Source organism: Urocampus carinirostris, chromosome 9 (assembly GCF_059441175.1).
Source record: "Urocampus carinirostris isolate Australia breed hairy pipefish chromosome 9, RoL_Ucar_1.0, whole genome shotgun sequence".
NCBI lineage: Eukaryota > Metazoa > Chordata > Actinopteri > Syngnathiformes > Syngnathidae > Urocampus > Urocampus carinirostris.
This window is the reverse complement of record NC_142357.1, coordinates 19,593,566-19,616,630: the sequence shown is the minus strand read 5'-3', so window position 1 is coordinate 19,616,630 and position 23,065 is coordinate 19,593,566. Positions and strand designations below refer to the sequence as shown.

The 23,065-nt window shown below is 39.8% G+C and overlaps 2 protein-coding genes across 4 annotated transcripts; both read left to right on the top strand.

Moving 5' to 3' along the window:
• Positions 1-364: 364 nt before the first annotated feature.
• Positions 365-2,526, top strand: LOC148359538 (uncharacterized). 3 transcript variants are annotated; one of them, XR_015851326.1, is made up of 6 exons: positions 365-454; positions 527-877; positions 958-1,296; positions 1,392-1,523; positions 2,247-2,289; positions 2,410-2,526. XR_015851326.1 is itself a non-coding variant. In XM_088344029.1 (4 exons), exons 1-4 carry the CDS (start codon positions 409-411, stop codon positions 1,499-1,501), a joined length of 846 nt encoding a protein of 281 aa, XP_088200155.1. In that variant the 5' UTR covers positions 365-408; the 3' UTR covers positions 1,502-1,900. The 3 variants fall into 3 exon arrangements, 1 of the variants encoding a protein (XP_088200155.1); XR_015851325.1 differs by having other exon boundaries at positions 2,363-2,460; XM_088344029.1 differs by lacking the exons at positions 2,247-2,289; positions 2,410-2,526 and having other exon boundaries at positions 1,392-1,900.
• A 14,659-nt stretch (positions 2,527-17,185) lies between these two features.
• On the top strand, positions 17,186-19,580 carry LOC148359537 (uncharacterized). Its single transcript, XM_088344823.1, has 7 exons — positions 17,186-17,273; positions 17,346-17,696; positions 17,777-18,115; positions 18,204-18,335; positions 19,025-19,068; positions 19,142-19,294; positions 19,369-19,580. Exons 1-6 carry the CDS (start codon positions 17,228-17,230, stop codon positions 19,274-19,276), a joined length of 1,047 nt encoding a protein of 348 aa, XP_088200949.1. The 5' UTR covers positions 17,186-17,227; the 3' UTR covers positions 19,277-19,294; positions 19,369-19,580.
• The last annotated feature ends 3,485 nt before the right edge of the window (positions 19,581-23,065 follow it).

Below are 23,065 nucleotides of genomic sequence, written 5' to 3'. Positions count from 1 at the left end.
TTTGAATCAACTTGCTTTTTTATCATTTTATTATTAAAATATATATTTTTGAAAGGGCCTTCACAAGCTTCACTGGAAAAAACTAAATCCTTACCTCATAATCTTTCCAATTTCAAGTACAAGTTTTATTAGATATATTTTCCTGTTGCTTAAACAAAAATTAAATAAATAATTCAAGCAGGCCGATTTTAAGAAATATGTGATACTAATATTAGAGTGAAATACATCGCTTTTGCAAATAATGCAAACACACCGGAAATATTTTGGAAAGCCACTGTATTGGTTCGAAACAGGAAACGACTGGTGAGACGTCTTTGAAATAGGCTACTCCCCTATGGAGGGCTTCAATTCAAGTCGAAAAATCATTTGGAGAGATTGCTGCTGCTCACTCATTGAAAGGACATCAAAATGCTGACGGTCCTTTACCAGCTGCTCCTGCTGATCCTACTTAGAGGCAGGTTTATCTTCCCTGTTTGTCTCGGTACGCACTTGCCAACATCTGTTTTGTGCTTTTTTTTCTGCTCAGGATGCTCGGGTGGTCCTGACTTCAGAACAGAGACCGTTGCAGTTGGACAAAGTGTCTCTCTAAAATGTAGTCTTGACAACTTAAAGTTCCGGGACACCATTTCGTGGATTCGACTCGCTTCTGGAACCTTCCCTGAAATCTTGAGTCAGATGGGAGCTTTTGATTATTCTCAAAATGAAACTTGGACATCAAACAGTAGACGTCATATCTTAGTAAAATATCTGCCGGGAAAATATTGTCTGGAAATTAGTCAAGTTCAGAAAAGTGACATGGCGATCTACTACTGTTTAAAACATAACTCTTGGATAAAAAACATTACATTTTTGAATGGAATATTTCTGCGGGTCCAAGGTAAATAAATGTGTGTATCTGTAACCAGGCTTTAACAAAAATATGGCTTGAGAGTGAATTTTGTTTTTTAAAATTTCCAGGAGGAAAATCTTCTGTCTCTGCCGTCACTCAAAAATTACATTCTAACAAGGGCCCAAGCGGCCCTTCAATAACCTCACAGTGCTCAATAGTCTTTCGATCCGGTCAAACATGCAGAGATGGAAACAAAGTTTCCTGGTTTAAAGCTGGCCCAGGTCACGCACCCCCAAGTTTTGTTTACACTTATGAGCAATGCGGAGAGGCCCAAAATGGCTCCATGCAGAAATGCATTCACGGTTTTTCAAAAAATGACAACTCTTCCCTTGCCGGAACGTATGCTTGTGCTGTTGCCACATGTGGGGAGATTTTTATGGGAAATGCAAAAGAAGTCGTCATTTCAGGTACATATTTTGTCTTTGATGTTCCAAGTTTGTATTTGACAATGTGCTAATCAAGTGAATTGATTTATGTTTTCTGTTTTTTTGTATGTTTCCAGATGCTGACACGACAGTTTTAATGTCCATTATCAATGTTTTGAGTTTTGCTTTGACCTTAAACTTCATGCTCTCAGCTTTTGTTGTATACAAATTTAAGACTAGGGATTAGTTGGATTGTTTTTCCTGCAAAGGTGAGAAAATAAGCAGCTTATTTAATCATTCGAAGTAGTTATATTACCAAAGTCACAGATTTCGCGGAGGGAAGTTCGTTTGCAAATGACCAGAGAATGTTTTTGCAATATGTCACACAAAGTGCCGTCGGGATTCAATGAGTTTCAGAAATTGTTCCGATATCTAAATGATAGAACCGACTCGGAGAGCCGTTGGTCATATAAGTCAATTTGGGGCCAAATATTTTGAACTTGACAAAATGCTACTAAAAGTGAGAAAACAAAACTAATTGAATGGAACTTTTTTGAAATTAAAGTACAATTGTCAATTTTTGGGGGATTGTATTTAATTTCAGTTTTAAGTTATTTGTCTTCAGTTATAAGTATCTCTCTCTCTCTCTCTCTCTCTCTCTCTCTCTCTCTCTCTCTCTCTCTCTCTCTCTCTCTCTCTCTCTCTCTCTCTCTCTCTCTCTATATATATATATATATATATATATATATATATATATATATATATATATATATATATATATATATATATATATATATATATATATATATATATATATATATATATATATACATATATATGTATATGTATATGTATATATGATAGATGATATTCAATATGCAAAAATTGGGTTTCAGTTTTTAAGTTGACCTTTATAAGTTCAAAATTTTAGCCTGAATGCAACCCCCATGCTAATGAATTGTATTTCTCTTTGTTTTCATTTCAACATCAAGCTCGTCATCAAACTCATGAAAAATATCAAGCGGCGTGCAGCAGGTCAGCCAGACTTTCCTCCGCAAAGTTTCTCTCTAGCCACTTTCTTTTCTTTACACATGACTTGTTTTCTCAGAGAGACGAGGACTCTTTAATTTATTCTGTGCCCAACATTGTTGCCAGGAATAGCGGCAAAGCCGGCCTAACAAGCACCAGAACCACTGAAGAATTTAGCATATATACCGATGTCTGTCTTCAAGACTCTTCATGAGGCCAAATGGATTCGATGGTCTCAATCACTTCTTTTGAGTTTTAGTGATGATGAAGAAATTTCAATGCTTTTTATTGTTCTTTTTTTCTCAGTGAAAAGGGAAAAAAAACGTGATACAGAGAAGAATTACTGTACATCCTGAATATTGCTAGGTGCTGGCATGGTGAAAAAGCCCTTGAAGCTTTGGTAGTGCACATCACTCTCAACTCCAGCAGAGGCGCCCGTCTGAGAACCGGTCCCCCAGCGACGGCTAGCAACCCCCAGGCCAGCTTTGTTGGATGGAGCCCAGAAGAACCCCCCACAAGCCCACAGCCACATATTGCTCTACCACACTCAATATCTTGATGTCACGTCACAGTAATAAAAGCAGGCCATTTATTGTTTGTGTTGAATTCCATTTTTTTTTATTTCTAGCACCTATCAACTGGTTAGTTTCCTTTTACAAGCAATTGCTTGTCTTTATATTTCTTCATGATATTGTTGTTTAAGGGGGGAAAAAATCAAAATCAAAAATAGTCCAAATAAAGAACTGCCATGGTTGCCATGGCGCCCATTTGGTCCCCGTCGTGTGGCGCCAGGTTATGTCAAGGTTGCCACGGCGCCCAATTGGCCCGCCGTGTGGCGCCAGGTTCTGTCATGGTTGCCACGGCACCCAATTGGCCCCGCCCATGAACACCAGCTGGAACGCGTTGACAGATTGCACCCTGGGAGTAATTAAACGCTGTCCTTTGAGTCGTTTGTTGTCGAAGCGTCTGCAAAACTCCTGATAAGGAGGGGTGAGGTTCAAACAGAGTTGCCGGATACAACCGAATGTTTGATCTTACATTATTACACATAGTCCAGTGTTTTTCCAAATTGATCAGTCCACAATTGAATGGATTTGGGAGTACAGTCCATAAACATGCCCGATTAAAGTCGCCGTCTACGATAAAGCTCCGTTGGGGAGTGGAAGCTGCTGTTTATTGATAGCAGCGGGCAGCAGATTTAGCGCTATGCTAACGTTAGCATCCGGTGAAACGGTTAGCGGTGGAAAGTAAACAGCAAACACAAAGACCACAGTTAACTCTCCCGGTACATAGAAGGGTCTGCACGATACTGCAAGAACTTCCATATCGAGTGAGCAGTGTGTGTCAATGGTTCGGCTATTATTGTAGCACGTAGTCTCCAACCCCTGTTTTTACCGGAGTCTTCGTCTCGGTGATGTAATGCAGCGTCGGGAAAGCCAAGACTCCGTGATGACAAAAAAAAAATCCTCCAATTTCGGACGTTGTTGGTGGCGATCCGCAGCTCAATTCACTCATTGTGGACGATGGATCTGGCGTTGGTTGAACATGCTTGGGAGCGCTGGTCTGTGTGGTCGCCTTCTTAGTTCAGCCTTTGCTCCGTCGTTGTCGTTGTCGGCAGGCGGGCAAATCTTCCAGGGAGATCCGGTGGTCTCTGTATATCCCTCGGGATGTAGTGGATAATATTGTAAATGCGAAGGGAGTCGAAGGGAAAATATGAGGATCAGGAGACACTGAAAAACAAAAGACGAACTGGAGCCCGAGCCGCAGCGTCTGCACAACGCGCTGCCATGTGAAATGAAATGAAATGAAATGAAATGAAATGAAATGATCTGCATTTCTATAGCGCTTTTCAAGTCAATGACTTCCCAAAGCGCTTTACATTGTGCTTCACATTTCCCAATAGCGGCCGTGATCTGTGCAACCATGTAAGGCGCTAACCTGCTTATTGGGGGTAATAGGGGGTTCAATGTCTTACCCTCCTGAGCTACTGCCGCCCCGCCATCTTGACTTCTAGTAGAGAAGACATCAATGAATTTTGAATATTAAAATTTTGAACGCACGATCAATTATTAGCCGATGGTGACAATGATGTAAACTATGCATAGTAGTCAAAATAACAAACTGACAACTTATGCAATCTTCTTTGCAGATGTCACATATTTAAAAAAAATCAGTTATGTAAAAATCGTGTAAAATAATTCACAAGAAAAAAAATGAAAGTAAAATGAATTCAAATGAAAGGAAATAACCGATAATCTGGTCTCCTCCTTGTTTGATTTGAAAGGCTAGCCACAACAAGGCTTCAAGTTTCCATGCACCGCTTGTGTCAGTCACGAGTTTCGACTTGCGGTGTCTGCAACCCTTTGCAGGAACTAAAAATAAACCAGGTGGAAAATATATACTGCTTGGAACTCGCATAAAGTTAAATCATTAATCGACAGTCGTCATCGTTTTTGAGTGAACAATGATGACTGATTAAATTATGCTGCTATTGAGTTTTTTATGGTACCATGTCTGCGCTTTTACTTTTAATGTGTATATTGGGTTATCTATGGGTATCGGGTTTGTATCCATATTCATTCTGAATATTTATAGATCTTTGCATTTTCTTTTAACTGTGAATTGATGACTGTATGCTCCAAACAAAGATTCGGGGTTCTTTAACAATGACGATCCGTTTTCTGAACTAAAAAAAAAATGGAACTAAGACATTAGTGAAGTAAGTGAGCCTTAATTCTATTATCAAGGCAACTCTTTAACTAAGACAAAATGACCAGGATAGTGAGCTGTCAGCCTTGTCACTTAAGAACCCTTTATTTATATTATTATTTTAATTATTTATTCTTTTTTTGCACAATTATGGTGTCAATATTATTGTACTATTTTCCAATGCACTTTCTGATGCAATTTAGGCTAGTCTTCATTGCCTATCTACTCGATTAGCATTCCATGTTATTCTGTCTTAAAGCTTCTTATGTACATGTTTATCCTGGAGGGCCTCATTGTAAATAATAGCTTGACAACAAAGGGTCATGAATCAGAACAGGATCAGGACCCAAACGCGTGATGTTACTCACTCAAGCCTTTTATTTTAGGGAAAACGGGGAGTCATACACGTTTGGCAGCAGTCTGGCGTGAAATGAGAGGAAGCCAGAGGCCAACGAGATCGATACCAATTGCCCGAATAGATATCGGACAGATGGGGTCGATTCCGGACAGGACGGGACAGACAGGAATGATAATGAAACAGGACATCGAAAATAAACAGGACAAACTAGACAGGAATGGAAACTGGAAAAAATAATAAACAGGACAAAAATGGACGGGAACGAAACTGGAAACCGATATTTAAAAGGAAAAAAATAAACAGGAACAATACCGGACAGGAAATGCCAACAGGAAACAGGACTGAGTCAAAAAGGCAGAGGTTCGTTGATGGACTTACAAAAGTGACAGGACTGGGTTTAAATAGCAGGGAAGCCAATCTGTCAAGGAGCCGCAGCTGGCGCCACACAGGCGAAGCCAATTGGGCGCCATGGCAACCGTGACAAAAATGGTGGGTTGGTAAAGCCGTTTGCGAATGTTGAAGTCAAAATTATCTTAATGCACTTTTTATAAAAATCAAAATGCTTGATAAAATTAAAAACATATGCACAGGAGAACCCCATTTCCCAATACTCTCATACTTTTAGCATACCTGTCAACCTGTACGTTTTTGCCGTACAAAGTACGTTTATTATGCCTTTTAAGATGTGTACGACGTACAAGAAAATCTGTACGGAAAAAGGCAAATTTGTAAATTATGGGTACCATGCGGTAAACACCGACTATCTCGAAACAGCAAATTAATCAAATCTAACAAGATTGAGTTGTGCAGTGAAAGGAAGTCCGTCTCTTTTTAGAGAACCGGCTTTTTCGGCTCAACTCATTAAAGAGAGATGGCTCTCAAACGGCTCACTTGCTTTGATGCATTATATTACGAATTATTATGTTGTATAAAGAAGTTAAGAAAAAAAGGAAGTATACAAAGAGAAAATGAAAAAGACAGGTTTGTGGTTATCCCTTTAATCAGTATATTACCAACAATAATTTAATCCAGAAAATGAATTAATAATTTAAAAAAGAAAATGTAATGTTTTTTCCTTCTACAGTGAACGTCCAAGCTACTTAATTTATGAACTTTTTTATAATAAACTTCATTCATGTCGGTATCTCAGTATCTCACAACAAAATGTTAATTAACAATAAATATGATATAACGAAACACATGTACAATATAACATGTTAAACTACATATATAAACACGTTTGAAAAAAAAGATGGTGTAAGATTTTTTTGTATTTTGTAATGGAAAATATGACAGTTTGTAAGGGCATGGAGCCCTGGAGGTTGACAGGTACACACATATTTGTGAGAAGACATGCACTGCAAAAAAGGCACTTGAAAGTTTTGAGGAACAAATGTGGTAAAACAGTTTTTCTTTTTAATAAACATGTTATGAACTAGTAGTTTCTTTGAACTAGCTTTTTCTTTTTGGGAATAAAAAAAAAACAAGTACCGTATTTTCCGCACTATATGGCGCACCATGTTATAAGGCGCACCTTCAATGAATGATATATTTTAAAACTTATGCCATACATAAGACGCACCCCATTATAAGGCGCTATAAGTGCATGCTGGTTTAAGATCAGGTAATTGTGCAATTTTGTAATTGTAATCCTGTGCAGTCCTTCGAGACATTTTTGGGATTAAGGGCTATTTACGGTAAATAAATGTGACGACTTGACTACAGTAGAGAATGTAGTTACTTTATGCAACCTCTAGATGTTGCCACGCTCAAGGGAATGTCAACAAAACATTCAAAAAGGTCAAACTTTATTAACAAACAAGCTTTCCACAACTCCATTCACTCCTAAAATAAATAAACAGCCGTTTTATTATTTTCTCTGAGGTAAAGCATTTTCGTGACACATCTTTAACATCTTTGAACAACATCGACATATCATTTTATTTTTTGTCCATTTAGTCAACACGCAAAGAAAAAAACGTCTGATACTGTTATTTTAAATGAAACGTTAGTGCAATCGCAATAAAGTGACACTCGTAATGTGCAAAAACAACGAGTGCAAAGCAATAACATAATAACTGTAAAATGTAAAACGTAAACACACAAAAGAAAAACAAAGATCACTCTATAAGCTCCTCATCGACGAATCCCTCGAATTCTTCTTCTGCTGTGTTCGAATTGACCATATCTTAGTGAATGGGCCATCCAACACGTACGGTGTTTTTGTGTCAGCGCTGTTGCCTTCATACGTATAGTTATCGTACTGACACTTCTGCTTGCCGCTCTTTGTTGAACAACCCACTGTTCAAGTGTCTCCTCTAACTCTGGCCATCTTGCTTTATTGCCACGGAAACTTTGTTGAGTTTTCCTTACTTGGCGGAGCTTATCTTCATCCTTTCTCCACTTCCGTACCATCGATTCATTTAAGTTTAACTCTCTCGCTGCCGCTCTATTGCCGTGTTGTGCTGCGTGACTGATCGCTTTGAGTTCAAACTCGGCGTTGTACGCGTGTCTCTTAACAGGAGCCATTTTCTTATACAAATGCACGTATGAAAGAGAATCTCGCTCTCTCTCTCTCTCTCTCGCTCTCTCTCTCTCTCAAACGTGACATTCTGAATAATTCTGCGTTTGTTTAAGGTAAATTGTGCTTTACATCTTCACCAGTCATAACCCTGGATTCAGACAAATACTGTATTTGTTGAATATGAATTAAGCAGTTTAATGGGGTAGCCATTTTGCCACTTAGTAAACAAATACAACACGAGCCCCGGCAACTACCAATCGTTTAATATTTCCCAGTATGCACAGCGCGAAAAATGGAGTCGGCGGCTGTTTCTCGTAGTTGCGAGACCTTGCGAATTTAATATTGAGCCATATATAAGGCGCACTGTGTTATAAGGCGCATGGTCAGCTTTTGAAAAAAAACAAGACTTTTAGGTGCGCCTTATAGTGTGGAAAATACGGTACATTGCAAATGTTTTTGGGTTTTTTTTGTTAACCCAATCTTCTGACTGTAAATTATACAGAAGAAAAAAATCAACCATCATGGAGCTTGTTATGCCGTACTTATAATTCTTGCTTTTCCTTTTGCAGCTTTCCTTCCAACGCAAAGCAAGAATACGAAAGATTTTCAAAGTTATTCAGCATTAAATGTTTGTAACTCAACTGTGATCTTCACCATAGTACAAAACAAAAGGCTGCTAAACATTAACTGACTGATGAAATGCCTGCTAAAAAATACTTTTTGGAGCTGCAAATTAATTAATGAATTAATTTTCTGTTTTTATTAATTGCAACCCTAAGCTTCTTCAGAGGGTAAAACAATTCACAGGGGGAAAAATTTAGATACAGACACTTCCCTACTTACGAACGAGATACGTTCCGGACGATCGTTCGTAAGTTAAATTTGTTCATAAGTTGCTTCAGGGCTATATTTTGTATGGAATGTATGTTTAAGGTTTATATAATTATGTTTAAGCCTTGTATGAGTAACCTGTACTGTTTTGTACTAAAAAGTAAACATTTCATAAAATAACATGCTCTATAAATATAAATAAAGTTAAGTTTAACTTTTGAAAGATGAGCTTCAACCGTTAGGCGACTTCCTTCTCTGTGGTAAAAAGATGTTTCATTTCAAATGAAACAGCTCGCCTCGTCTTGACACTTTACACCAAACATATTGATTGGATGCACGACATATTAAAAAATAAAAATGTCAAACTTATTAGGGCGCTGGAGATACAGTACTGTATGTTTACACATGGAGTAGGAAAAGGAAGCCGGTGGATGCTGGGCGAGCTGTCACAGCGCCACACGCAGGTAGCGGCGGAAAGAAGAACTACAATAATGTTATGTACTCGGAAAAAGGTGCAAAATACAAAATTGAACTTACGGCGATGTCTGGATATTTTTCGATATCCCGAAAAAAAATGTTCGTACTGTTTTTTTGTAACTCGAATGTTTGTAAATAGGGGAGCGTCTGTATTGCAATTGTATTTGTTTTCATTAGTGGAAAAATATTGTTTCATTGGTACATTATGAAAGCACAACACAGGAACATTTAACATTTTATTTATTACTATTTGTCCAGCACCTATCCAGCTTATCTAGGCCCATGTCCCAGATTGATTGCACACAACACAATTTACTTGGGTGAGGTCAGAGCCGTTGCTAGCCATCTGGGTGCCCCAAGCACAAATGCTTTGTGCGTCACAATTTTGTTGTATTCTAGTGTTTTACCCTGTGATAAATACTGGATTAAACCACAATCAAACTCAGTTTTGAATCACGGTGCTTTTTTTTTTAATACGCACACTTGTTTTGGTATTAAAGGCGGTTGAGTATGACTCCCATCAAATAGGCCAGTGAGCCATATGAGCCAACAAAAAAATAATTCGAGGCCAAGAAGAGTGCGCCCTTTAAAACAGTGCGCCAAATGGGTGTGGAAATACGGTATGATAATGAGCTTTTTTATTTTAACATTGACTACAGGCAAGCGATGCATGAGCTTCATCTCGTTTTTTTCTTTTATTTTTTACGCTCCAATCTCTTGTTGCCGTTTTGAGGCCATGCTCGTACTGGTATTCACCAAATTGCGAATGGGGCATAATCGAACATACCACTGGGAGGGGAGGTAGGCCGGGGCACAAAGCAGATTTACCCATTTTCTCCGGAAATTTGGTTTATGCTGCTTTTGTATTGTTTAACCGTATTAGCACATATTATTAACATTTTTAACACTTTATACTTTTTTTTCTCTCGACCCTGATTTCTTTTGGTGCCCTCCTGGGCACTTGATAGCCTACGCAGTGCGCGTTATGTGCTTTTGCGGGGCTACGGCCCTGGGTGAGATCAATTAAGGAAATGACCAATGAGACGTCTGTGTAACAGGCCCCTACTATTTGTTGTGATTTAATTCAATAAAGGTTTGATACAGTCTAAAAGGGTTTTTGATGCTCATTTGGTGAAACAAAAAATGGACAGCCATTCATCTCTTCTTGCTTGGGTTGCTGATCCCATATGGTAAGTCCCTGCTATGTGACCACTGTGCTGCCTTGCAGAACAACCTCATTTTGAAAAACTGCAAGTACATTTCTAAAAGTCGTCCGGCCAGTGCTACAATTTCAATACATACATCAATGACGCAGTACTCTCAATGGTACTGTTGGAGCGTGGAGTCGGTGTGATACGAGGCAGCATTCCCAGATTTTTTTGAAAACCAACATTTATGGGTAAAACTATTTTTGGTTGAAGATTTAAAGAGTGTGCTTTCAAAAATACAACCCATTGACTGATGCTCAAGAGATTTTACAGTTTAATTAATACAAAAAAAAAAAAAAAATTCACACGCTTCTCGAAAATGCTGATGTACAGCTCATTTTTGAAGAGCGGGATGATGGTTTGCACCTAGAAACAACGGCAATCAAATGATGAAGGTGCTGTATCTAAGTCAGATCAGGAGCTTTGTCCTGCTACTGGTATCCATGGAAACTAGTATTAAATGTTTCATATAAATAAGAGCCCGGTCACACAGCCGTTTGCGTCTGTATCGCGGGTAAAATTTTGCGGTTTTTTTTGCCCGTGGTTGCCCGCGATGGAAAATGCGCAAAATTGGCCAACCCGCTGTTCATCGGTGGTATGCCCGCAAAACAGACCCCGGCGACTGCTCCGCTTCCTCATCGCGTCATTTCCGCGTCATTTTCTCGTGTGGACCACGGGTATAAAAGCTGCCGAGCCGGCATTATGCCGAGAAATGCATCCTTGCCGAGATTTGCATCCCCTCGCTACTACAACCACTTTTACCTCATTTTATCTCACTTTTATATCACTTTTAGGGAATTTAATGGCGAACATATAACCAAAACCACTTTGTCTTGCATTTGTTGGGAATGTAATACAACTTAAACCATTCCGTCTTTGTATTTGTTGTGAATGTAATCGAACGGTAATGCACGCCGTATACAAATCACTTTTGAGCAGGTAACATGTTTATTTTGCCTTTTTCTATTCAAATCGCTCGTATTTAAACTGTTATGCACTCTACCATAAAGATTATTTCTGCATAATAAGCTTTAGGGTAGAGTGCATAACAGTTCTCAAAAGTGATTTATATAAATCTCGGCAGGGATGCATTTCTCGGCATAACACCGGGCTGTAGAAATCATAAGCGCTCAAGACACAGTCCCGTGAAGATCAAGATTTTAAGCTATGGCACCGAAGAAGCCAATATGTTATTATTGTAATAGTTTTTCATTTTTATTTTTTATTATCTTGTTATGAAATGAAAAGAAATGTCAAGAAATAAAAATGGATTAAGACGAGGTCACTACGGTGACGGGGATCCATGTCCACCCCTTGACGTCTCGAGCACAACTGACGTGTGCTCGGCAAATCGCGCTGTATATACGCGGAGAAAGGCGTTTGACCGTCACACGCGTAACGCGCTAATTTCATGTAATAACACCGCGATACAGGCGCAGAACATGCTATGACCGTGCTCCACCCACGATTACCCGCTGAAATTTCGCATCCTACCCATGTGTAACCACGCCCTGGCCGCGGCCAGAGCACGTCGTTCCGCGTCATTTCCGCGTCATTACCTCGTGTGCCGCCCGCGGTTAACACGTGGTCTAAAGTTTTGAGCAGCGCAAAACTTTTTCGCGCGGCCAACCGCGTGTGAATTTCCGACCGCGTGTAAAGCACTGCTGTATCTCGTCTATATGGCGATCTCAAAGCGTCCAACATCGTCTGCTTCACGGGCAGAAAATTCTGGCCGTGATTCAGCCTCGATACGCCCGTGAAAGGCTTGGTGACCGGGCCCCAAAGTTTTGAGCAGCGCAAAACTTTTTCGCGCTGCCAACCTCGTGTGAATTTCCGACCGCGTGTAAAGCACTGCTGTATCTCGTCTGTATGGCGATCTCAAAGCGTCCAACAGCTTCTGCTTTATAGGCAGAAATTTCTGGCCGTGATTCAGACGCAAACGGCTGTGTGACCGGGCCCTAAAGCACACCCCTACCCCAAAAGACAGCCTTGAGATGAATGGGTGCTGCTAACCTTTAGTTGCCCAAGACACACCACAGGGCATGTGCCCCTGTCACCCGGTTGGTTAAGGGATCTAGAACCGAGAAAAAGAAATATCACGTTATCTGAGGGAAAAAAAGTATGGTATCTCAATAGAATATTTGCATAATTACGTAGTTGGTAAAGTTACTTGATATCACAAATGTTTCTTGCACGTTTTATGGTTTTGTTGATTGTCTCCTTTCTTTAGAAAATGATGCACCCACTTTATTTCTGGTCATTATAGTTTTTATGTTGTCTGTTTTGGTCTTGAGTCTCGTGGTCATTGCCTTACTGATCAACATCACTGTGAAAAACAACGCAAGTAACCTTCACCACACCAAATTGTGTTTAAGACTTTGCAAAGGTCACAAAAGTATCATTTGCGCCACTTATTTACGTGTAAAGCCAATTATTTGCAATGTAGTGCTGTATGAAAAAAAAACACTCATTTTACTTCACCCAACAAACCAGAACACCAAATAGTCAAATTTAGGCAGGTCATTTGTATAGCCCTTAATCACAAGGAGTTTCAAAGGGCTGCAAAGACCACAGCCTATTGAAGACAACAGACTATTATTGCACCATCTCCCGATCTAAAACCTACATGAGGGCAAGGAAAAACTCAAAATCCTCAGCAAGAGAAAAATTGAGAAAACTTGAGAAGAGACTGCACATGAGGTAATCCCCCTTCCAGGATGGCCAGGCTGCAATGGATTTTAGCAAAAAGTGAGTTAAATTTACTTCCAAGAAATATTTTCGCAAAAACAGGATTGGATTGAAATGCGAAAAAAAAAATATTAACCATATATCCATCCATCCTTCCATTATCTGCACCGCTTATCCTCAGTAGGGTCACAGGGGTGCTGGAGCCAATCACAGCCATCTTCGGGCAGTGGGCAGAGGACACCCTGAACTGGTTGCCAGCCAGTCACAGTCAACCGTAAATCGTACGGTAAAAAAATAGTAGACAATTCTCGGAGTATGATACAATAACGTATCAAGATCATCTCAGGGGCTGTAGAAAACCTTCTTTCAGGCCCAATCCGGCGTCCGGGCCTTGACTTTGATGTGTGTGATCTAGACTGATGGAAAAATTATCGGGCTGGTCAGGGAACGTGACACGGTTTGCCATGTCAGAACCCTTGGGCGGGGCCAGCAACTTGGCCGCATCGTCAGCTCAATGCAGTGCAGGTGGCGGCCTGTGAAGGTACGCCATTCACTTTGCAGGCTTTCATTTTGCAGAGCAGTACAGCGAGTGAGACAACCAGCTACCCAGATGCATACAATGGTTAAGATCAAATTAAAACATAATAAATAGCAATACAAATAAAATTATAAAATAAATTCAATTACGGCTAGACGGGCCAACCATGCCAGGAAAAGGACCTGAATGAGGCTCATCCACACAGATAGGGATGGCAGCAAATGGTCTACATTAAAATCCTCTAATTAATAAATATTTTTTAGGTGTGTGCTTTTGACATCAATCAATTGTAGACGTTTTCCTCTTGCATATTCTGTTCCAACACAAAGCCCTGGAGATATCTATATACATTAGACAACAAATGTTTGTAAATATAGCATTTGAAAATCTTCACAAAGCTAAATGTTTCCCATATGTTGTCAATTTGATCTGTTTTCCCTACAGAGAGACCAAGAGTCTCATCTAAACTCTACTGTGATCTTCACAGTGGTAGAACGTGAAACACACACACAACAGAGGGACGAAGGTTTCTTCGAAATCCTCCGATGTGCTGAAAGTAGACCTACTGGCTGAATGCTAGTTATTTTTTGCTTTGCAGCATTTCAAATAGAACCAAAGAAACAATTGTATTTTCCACTTTCTGTTGAAGTATTTTTAAGCCTTTATGGAAAATACAATGTGACCTTATTAAATTATGTTTTTTTTTCATTTATACACCACCATGTTAAGTCAAGTCAAGTCATTTTTATTTGTATAGCCCTTAATCACAAAGCGTCTCAAAGGGCTTCACAGGTTTATACACATGAGAAGTTTAGGTTATTCATATGCTATAGAGTAGAAGTGTGTTTTAAGCTTAGATTTAAACATTTCCACTGAGGTTGAATAGCGGATCTCAGGGGGAGGAGCATTCCACAACACCGGTGGCCGGATGGAGAACGCTCTCGAACCAGCGGAACACTTCTTGGCTCTTGGGATCACCAGAAGACCGGCACTCTCAGAACGAAGGCTTCGGGCCGAAACATAGGGGGAAATCAGATTTGAAAGATATGAGGGGGAAAGTCCATGTATGATTTTGTATAATAATACTAAGAGAACCTTGAAATCACATCTTAGGCTAACAGGGAGCCAATGCAGGTTAGCCAAAATTGGGGTGATGTGATCGGACTTTTTTGTCCTAGTTAAAAGCCTCGCTACGGCATTTTGTACCATGTTATTATAATATATTTTGGAAAGCACAACACAAATGTGTCAGTTTAAATGTCTTCATCAAAAAGATTACAAAAATTACTAATATGGTATAAAAAAAAGTGCTGTAATTCTCCTTTGATGTATGCTGCACTTTTGCAGAAGCGTGTGGTTCCACTTTAAGATGGAAGCATCTTTTTTTTTAAACCTATTTATATCTTCAATGTACTAGGTAAGGTGGGCTATTTTTTCTCTTTTGATTTGGAGTGGAGAAGTGCTTCTTCTTTACGTATGTCATTGTGACCAAGAACTCCAAATAGTGTTAATAGTGACTGTCAGGAAATGTGAGTGCGGACTAAAAGTAGTCTTTTTGTCTTATTCTCATCTCATCTCATCTCATTAGCGACACCGCTTATCCTCAGTAGGGTCGCGGGGGTGCTGGAGCCCATCCCAGCAATCATCAGGCAGTGGGCAGGGGACACCCTGAACTGGTTGCCAGCCAATCGCAGTTGGTCTTATTTAGGACGTAAAAACTTTTATTATGTTGTTCAACCACATTTACATGTGTTTACCAAGAATCAGTGAGGAGATGTGCTTCACACGTCAGCCACACAAATTCAGTATCATATAAGACAAAGATGAGCTCGAGCTGATGACACGGCAACAAAGGAAATTGCAAAGTGAAAAAAAAACTTGAAGGTTTTACACTGGAAAACCTCAAACCTGAGGTGATCAAATGTGAACCCTACTGAGCAGAGTTCTTTACTTGTTTGCAATGCAGCATCTTCACGTTTTAAAAATGCTTAACAGGAAAAGGTATAAATCATACAATATGTATGGTTTACAGTAATAGATCAGGTCAAAGTTATTAATCCCAAGAAAAAAACTGAAGGCAGACAATGATTAAATATTAATTATTGGGTGGGTTTATGTGCAGGCAATAGTTTGATTGATTTGTTACAATCGTGCTCTCAGGTTCCCTCTCAATAACCATTTCTTTCTATCTCTCTCTTTCTCTTTCTCGACCTTAGCTTATTTGGTTACTCACTTCTGGGTTCAATTTTCCTCTTTACAGCTGCATTCACTTGTATTAATTTCCCTTCTATCATGACACTCTCGTGTCATAATGTAAACAATCTGTTTCCATGGGTCTGTGCTAGTCCATTGCATTCTTTTTCACTTCCCTAACACTCTTGTCTCAGGGACTTGTTATTACAGTATTCCAGGTTACAAGTGCTGCCCTCTCTCTTTGGACTTATCCAAACACTATCCCTTCACCTGCATCGAGGACCACATGTGTTGCCTCACTACATGACTTGTAAAGCATGATATACGCAAAGACAGCTTGCTTGCTAAACAGGCCACCTCTGTAACGATTGATTTCTGCTGAGCTGTCATGGTGTAAAAAGGCAGAGACACAGGAGCGGAGTTGACAAGTTTGTTGCGGTCAGAGTAATTTAACGATAGGTGCTCCGCACCAAGGAGGAGGGGAGAGTATGATAAACAGAAAAAAGACAAACCACGGCTGGCAGGCTACAAGTTTTGAGACGGGCACAATCAGACGTAAAAGGATGTAAGAAACAAGCGCATGCAGAACATCAACCTGGAAGACAACGATCTAACAGCTTCCGCTGTCGGCACAGTCATTATATGCGGATTGTTGATGAGAGTTAAGTGTGTTTATTAAGTGGCAGACGTAGGGGTCCTTCAGTCAATTGTATGCTGGCGTCTTCTGGAGGACAGTGGCGTTCTTGATCCTAACAGGGACATTTCCGTTTGTTTTTGTTTTTTTTGTCCCAACAGCAAAAATGCTTCAGGTGAATCCATCAATATATTATAATATCTGTTTCTGGCAAAGGATTTATGAGCACATTGAGAAAACACGGTAATGGAGCACATTTTTAGATCAAGGCAGAAGCAAGAAAGATGCTTCATTGAAATTTAATCCCAGGCGAACTATTCCCTGCATTTCGAACATACGCAAAGTAGTAAAACCTCAAATGTTTTTCCAGATTTTATTTGAATCAACTTGCTTTTTTATCATTTTATTATTAAAATATATATTTTTGAAAGGGCCTTCACAAGCTTCACTGGAAAAAACTAAATCCTTACCTCATAATCTTTCCAATTTCAAGTAAAAGTTTTATTAGATATATTTTCCTGTTGCTTAAACAAAAATTAAATAAATAATTCAAGCAGGCCGATTTTAAGAAATATGTGATACTAATATTAGAGTGAAATACATCGCTTTTGCAAATAATGCAAACACACCGGAAATATTTTGGAAAGCCACTGTATTGGTTCGAAACAGGAAACGACTGGTGAGACGTCTTTGAAGTAGGCTACTCCCCTATGGAGGGCTTCAATTCAAGTCGAAAAATCATTTGGAGAGATTGCTGCTGCTCACTCATTGAAAGGACATCAAAATGCTGACGGTCCTTTACCAGCTGCTCCTGCTGATCCTACTTAGAGGCAGGTTTATCTTCCCTGTTTGTCTCGGTACGCACTTGCCAACATCTGTTTTGTGCTTTTTTTTCTGCTCAGGATGCTCGGGTGGTACTGACTTCAGAACAGAGACCGTTGCAGTTGGACAAAGTGTCTCTCTAAAATGTAGTCTTGACAACTTAATGTTCCGGGACACCATTTCGTGGATTCGACTCGCTTCTGGAACCTTCCCTGAAATCTTGAGTCAGATGGGAGCTTTTGATTATTCTCAAAATGAAACTTGGACATCAAACAGTAGACGTCATATCTTAGTAAAATATCTGCCGGGAAAATATTGTCTGGAAATTAGTCAAGTTCAGAAAAGTGACATGGCGATCTACTACTGTTTAAAACATAACTCTTGGATAAAAAACATTACATTTTTGAATGGAATATTTCTGCGGGTCCAAGGTAAATAAATGTGTGTAACTGTAACCAGGCTTTAACAAAAATATGGCTTGAGAGTGAATTTTGTTTTTTAAAATTTCCAGGAGGAAAATCTTCTGTCTCTGCCGTCACTCAAAAATTACATTCTAACAAGGGCCCAAGCGGCCCTTCAATAACCTCACAGTGCTCAATAGTCTTTCGATCCGGTCAAACATGCAGAGATGGAAACAAAGTTTCCTGGTTTAAAGCTGGCCCAGGTCACGCACCCCCAAGTTTTGTTTACACTTATGAGCATTGCGGAGAGGCCCAAAATGGCTCCATGCAGAAATGCATTCACGGTTTTTCAAAAAATGACAACTCTTCCCTTGCCGGAACGTATGCTTGTGCTGTTGCCACATGTGGGGAGATTTTTATGGGAAATGCAAAAGAAGCCGTCATTTCAGGTACATATTTTGTCTTTGATGTTCCAAGTTTGTATTTGACAATGTGCTAATCATTGATTTATGTTTTCTGATTTTTGTATGTTTCCAGATGCTGACACGACAGTTTTAATGTCCATTATCTATGTTTTGAGTTTTGCTTTGACCTTAAACTTCATGCTCTCAGCTTTTTTTGTACACAAATTTAAGACTAGGGATTGGTTGGATTGTTTTTCCTGCAAAGGTGAGAAAATAAGCAGCTTATTTAATCATTCGAAGTAGTTATATTGCCAAAGTCACAGATTTCGCGGAGGGAAGTTCGTTTGCAAATGACCAGAGAATGTTTTTGCAATTTGTCACACAAAGTGCCGTCGGGATTCAATGAGTTTCAGAAATTGTTCCGATATCTAAATGATAGAACCGACTCGGAGAGCCATTGGTCATATAAGTCAATTTGGGGCCAAATATTTTGAACTTGACAAAATGCTACTAAAAGTGAGAAAACAAAACTAATTGAATGGAACTTTTTTGAAATTAAAGTACAATTGTCAATTTTTGGGGGATTGTATTTAATTTCAGTTTCAAGTTATTTGTCTTCAGTTATAAGTATCTCTCTCTCTCTCTCTCTCTCTCTCTCTCTCTCTCTCTCTCTGTCTCTCTCTCTCTCTCTCTCTCTCTCTCTATATATATATATATATATATATATATATATATATATATATATATATATATATATATATATATATATATATATATATATATATATATATATATATATATATATATATATATGTATATATGATAGATAATATTCAAGATGCAAAAATTGGGTTTCAGTTTTTAAGTTGACCTTTATAAGTTCAAAATTTTAGCCTGAATGCAACCCCCATGCTAATGAATTGTATTTCTCTTTGTTTTCATTTCAATATCAAGCTCGTCAGCAAACTCATGAAAAAATATCAAGCAGCGTGCAGCAGGTCAGCCAGACTTTCCTCCGCAAAGTTTCTCTCTAGCCACTTTCTTTTCTTTACACATGACTTGTTTTCTCAGAGAGACGAGGACTCTTTAATTTATTCTGTGCCCAACATCGTTGCCAGGAATAGCGGCAAAGCCGGCCTAAGAAGCACCAGAACCACTGAAGAATTTAGCATATATACCGATGTCTGTCTTCAAGACTCTTCATGAGGCCAAATGGATTCAATGGTCTCAATCACTTCTTTTGAGTTTTAGTGATGATGAAGACATTTCAATGCTTTTTATTGTTCTTTTTTTCTCAGTGAAAAGGAAAAAAAACGTGATACAGAGAAGAATTACTGTACATCCTGAATATTGCTAGGTGCTGGCATGGTGAAAAAGCCCTTGAAGCTTTGGTAGTGCACATCACTCTCAACTCCAGCAGAGGCGCCCGTCTGAGAACCGGTCCCCCAGCGACGGCTAGCAACCCCCAGGCCAGCTTTGTTGGATGGAGCCCAGAAGAACCCCCCACAAGCCCACAGCCACATATTGCTCTACCACACTCAATATCTTGATGTCACGTCACAGTAATAAAAGCAGGCCATTTATTGTTTGTGTTGAATTCCATTTTTTTTTATTTCTAGCACCTATCAGCTGGTTAGTTTCCTTTTACAAGCAATTGCTTGTCTTTATATTTCTTCATGATATTGTTGTTTAAGGGGGGGGAAAATCCAAATCAAAAATAGTCCAAATAAAGAACTGCCATGGTTGCCATGGCGCCCAATTGGTCCCCGTCGTCTGGCGCCAGGTCATGTCACGGTTGCCACGGCGCCCAATTGGCCCGCCGTGTGGCGCCAGGTTCTGTCATGGTTGCCACGGCACCCAATTGGCCCCGCCCATGAACACCAGCTGGAACGCGTTGACAGATTGCACCCTGGGAGTAATTAAACGCTGTCCTTTGAGTCGTTTGTTGTCGAAGCGTCTGCAAAACTCCTGTTAAACTCTGTTGTGATATGCCAAGCCTGTGAATCCCCGTTTTGCCTGTGTTTTTTTGCTCTTGTTTTGTCAAGCCCTGTGATCTTTGTTTGTGCCTGCGTTTTAGTCTGGGCCGACGGCAGCACGGCGGCTGAGTGGTTAGCGCGAAGAAGGTCAGAGTTCAAATCCAGCTACCGCAGCTTCCCCTTGTGAAGTTTGCATTTTCTCCCCGTGCCTGCTTGTGTTTCGCCCAGGCACTCAGGTTTCCTCCCGTATTCCAAAAACATGCATGTCAGATTTATTGGCTGGTCCAACTTGTCCCTAGGTGTGAATGAGTGAGTGAGTTGTTTGTCTCTGTGTGCTGTGGGCTGGCACCCAGTTCAGGGTATCCTCTGCCCACTGCCCGAAGATGGCTGAGATGGGCTCCAGCACCTCCGCGACCCTGCTGAGGATAATGGATGGATAGTTTTGCTAGTTTCAGTCTGACACACCAAAACTACATAGCCAAAATACTTTATAGTATTAGTATTTTATAGTTTATAGTTTAGTTGAAACTCAAAATAAGTAGAATAGAATAGAATAGAATATGCCTTTTTTGTCATTGTTACAACATGGGATATGCTGTGACAACGAAATTGGACAACGCCAGTTCCACATTTACAGTGAGGATAAGGAAACAAAGAGACAAAGGAACAAAGAACTAACTGATTTTGTTGTAAGTAGTCTTTGTTTTCCTCCGGGGGGCGGGGGGTGATAAGGGGGGTGAGGGTCAAACAGAGTTTCCGGATACAACCGAATGTTTGATCTTACATTACACATAGTCCAGTGTTTTTCCGAATTGCTCAGTCCACAATTGAATGGATTTGGGAGTACAGTCCATAAACATGCCGATTAAAGTCGCCGTCGACGATAAAGCTCCGTTGGGGTGTGCAGGCTGCTGTTTATTGATAGCAGCGGGCAGGAGATTTAGCGCTATGCTAACGTTAGAATCCGGTGAAACGGTTAGCGGTGGAAAGTAAACAGCAAACACAAAGACCACAGTTAACTCTCCCGGTACATAGAAGGGTCTGCACGATACTGCAAGAAACTCCATATCGAGTGAGCAGTGTGTGTCAATGGTTCGGCTATTATTGTAGCACGTAGTTTCCAACCCCTGTTTTTACCGGAGTCTTCGTCTCGTTCGAGCCGGTGATGTAATGCGGCGTCGGGAAAGCCAAGACTCCGTGATGACAAAAAAAAAAATCCTCCAATTTCGGACGTTGTTGGTGGCGATCCGCAGCTCAATTCACTCATTGTGGACGATGGATCTGGCGTTGGTTGAACATGCTTGGGAGCGCTGGTCTGTGTGATCGCCTTCTTAGCTCAGCCTTTGCTCCGTCGTTGTCGTTGTCGGCAGGCGGGCAAATCTTCCAGGGAGATCCGGTGGTCTCTGTATATCCCTCGGGATGTAGTGGATAATATTGTAAATGCGAAGGGAGTCGAAGGGAAAATATGAGGATCAGGAGACACTGAAAAACAAAAGACGAACTGGAGCCCGAGCCGCAGCGTTTGCACAACGCGCCGCCATCTTGACTTCTAATAGAGAAGACATCAATGAATTTTAAATGTTTAAATTTTGAACGCACGATCAATTATTAGATAGATAGATAGATAGATAGATAGATAGATACTTTGTTCATCCCCGAAGGGAAATTCACATTTCCAGCAGCATCCCTGAGCTGAGAACAATCGCCGATAGTGACAATGATGTAAACCATGCATAGTAGTCAAAATAACAAACTGACAACTTATGCAATCTTCTTTGCAGATGTCACATATTTAAAAAAAATCAGTTATGTAAAAATCGTGTAAAATAATTCACAAGAAAAAAAATTAAAGTAAAATGAATTCAAATGAAAGGAAATAACAGATAATCTGGTCTCCTCCTTGTTTGATTTGAAAGGCTAGCCACAACAAGGCTTCAAGTTTCCATGCACCGCTTGTGTCAGTCACAAGTTTCGACTTGCGGTGTCTGCAACCCTTTGCAGGAACTAAAAATAAACCAGGTGGAAAATTTATACTGCTTGGAACTCGCATAAAGTTAAGTCATTAATCGACAGTCGTCATCGTTTTTGAGTGAACAATGATGACTGAATAAATTATGCTGCTATTGAGTTTTTTATGGTACCATGTCTGCACTTTTACTTTTAATGTGTATATTGGGTTATCTATGGGTATCGGGTTTGTATCCATATTCATTCTTAACTGTGAATTGATGACTGTATGCTCCAAACAAAGATTCGGGGTTCTTTAACAATGACGATCCGTTTTCTGAACTAAAAAAAAAATGGAACTAAGACATTAGTGAAGTAAGTGAGCCTTAATTCTATTATCAAGGCAACTCTTTAACTAAGACAAAATGACCAGGATAGTGAGCTGTCAGCCTTGTCACTTAAGAACCCTTTATTTATATTATTATTTTAATTATTTATTCTTTTTTTGCACAATTATGGTGTCAATATTATTGTACTATTTTCCAATGCACTTTCTGATGCAATTTAGGCTAGTCTTCATTGCCTATCTACTCGATTAGCATTCCATGTTATTCTGTCTTAAAGCTTCTTATGTACATGTTTATCCTGGAGGTCCTCATTGTAAATAATAGCTTGACAACAAAGGGTCATGAATCAGAACAGGATCAGGACCCAAACGCGTGATGTTACTCACTCAAGCCTTTTATTTTAGGGAAAACGGGGAGTCATACACGTTTGGCAGCAGTCTGGCGTGAAATGAGAGGAAGCCAGAGGCCAACGAGATCGATACCAATTGCCCGAATAGATATCGGACAGATGGGGTCGATTCCGGACAGGACGGGACAGACAGGAATGATAATGAAACAGGACATCGAAAATAAACAGGACAAACTAGACAGGAATGGAAACTGGAAAAAATAATAAACAGGACAAAAATGGACGGGAACGAAACTGGAAACCGATATTTAAAAGGAAAAAAATAAACAGGAACAATACCGGACAGGAAATGCCAACAGGAAACAGGACTGAGTCA

Bases quoted from the DNA above. Each gene is read 5' to 3' on its own strand.
- LOC148359538 (XM_088344029.1), top strand. From the start codon at position 409: ATGCTGACGGTCCTTTACCAGCTGCTCCTGCTGATCCTACTTAGAG. The intron at 455-526 runs GCAGGTTTATCT...TTTTCTGCTCAG, and splicing joins CCTGCTGATCCTACTTAGAG to GATGCTCGGGTGGTCCTGAC. The intron at 878-957 runs GTAAATAAATGT...TAAAATTTCCAG, and splicing joins AATATTTCTGCGGGTCCAAG to GAGGAAAATCTTCTGTCTCT.
- LOC148359537 (XM_088344823.1), top strand. From the start codon at position 17,228: ATGCTGACGGTCCTTTACCAGCTGCTCCTGCTGATCCTACTTAGAG. The intron at 17,697-17,776 runs GTAAATAAATGT...TAAAATTTCCAG, and splicing joins AATATTTCTGCGGGTCCAAG to GAGGAAAATCTTCTGTCTCT. The intron at 19,069-19,141 runs GTCAGCCAGACT...TTGTTTTCTCAG, and splicing joins TATCAAGCAGCGTGCAGCAG to AGAGACGAGGACTCTTTAAT.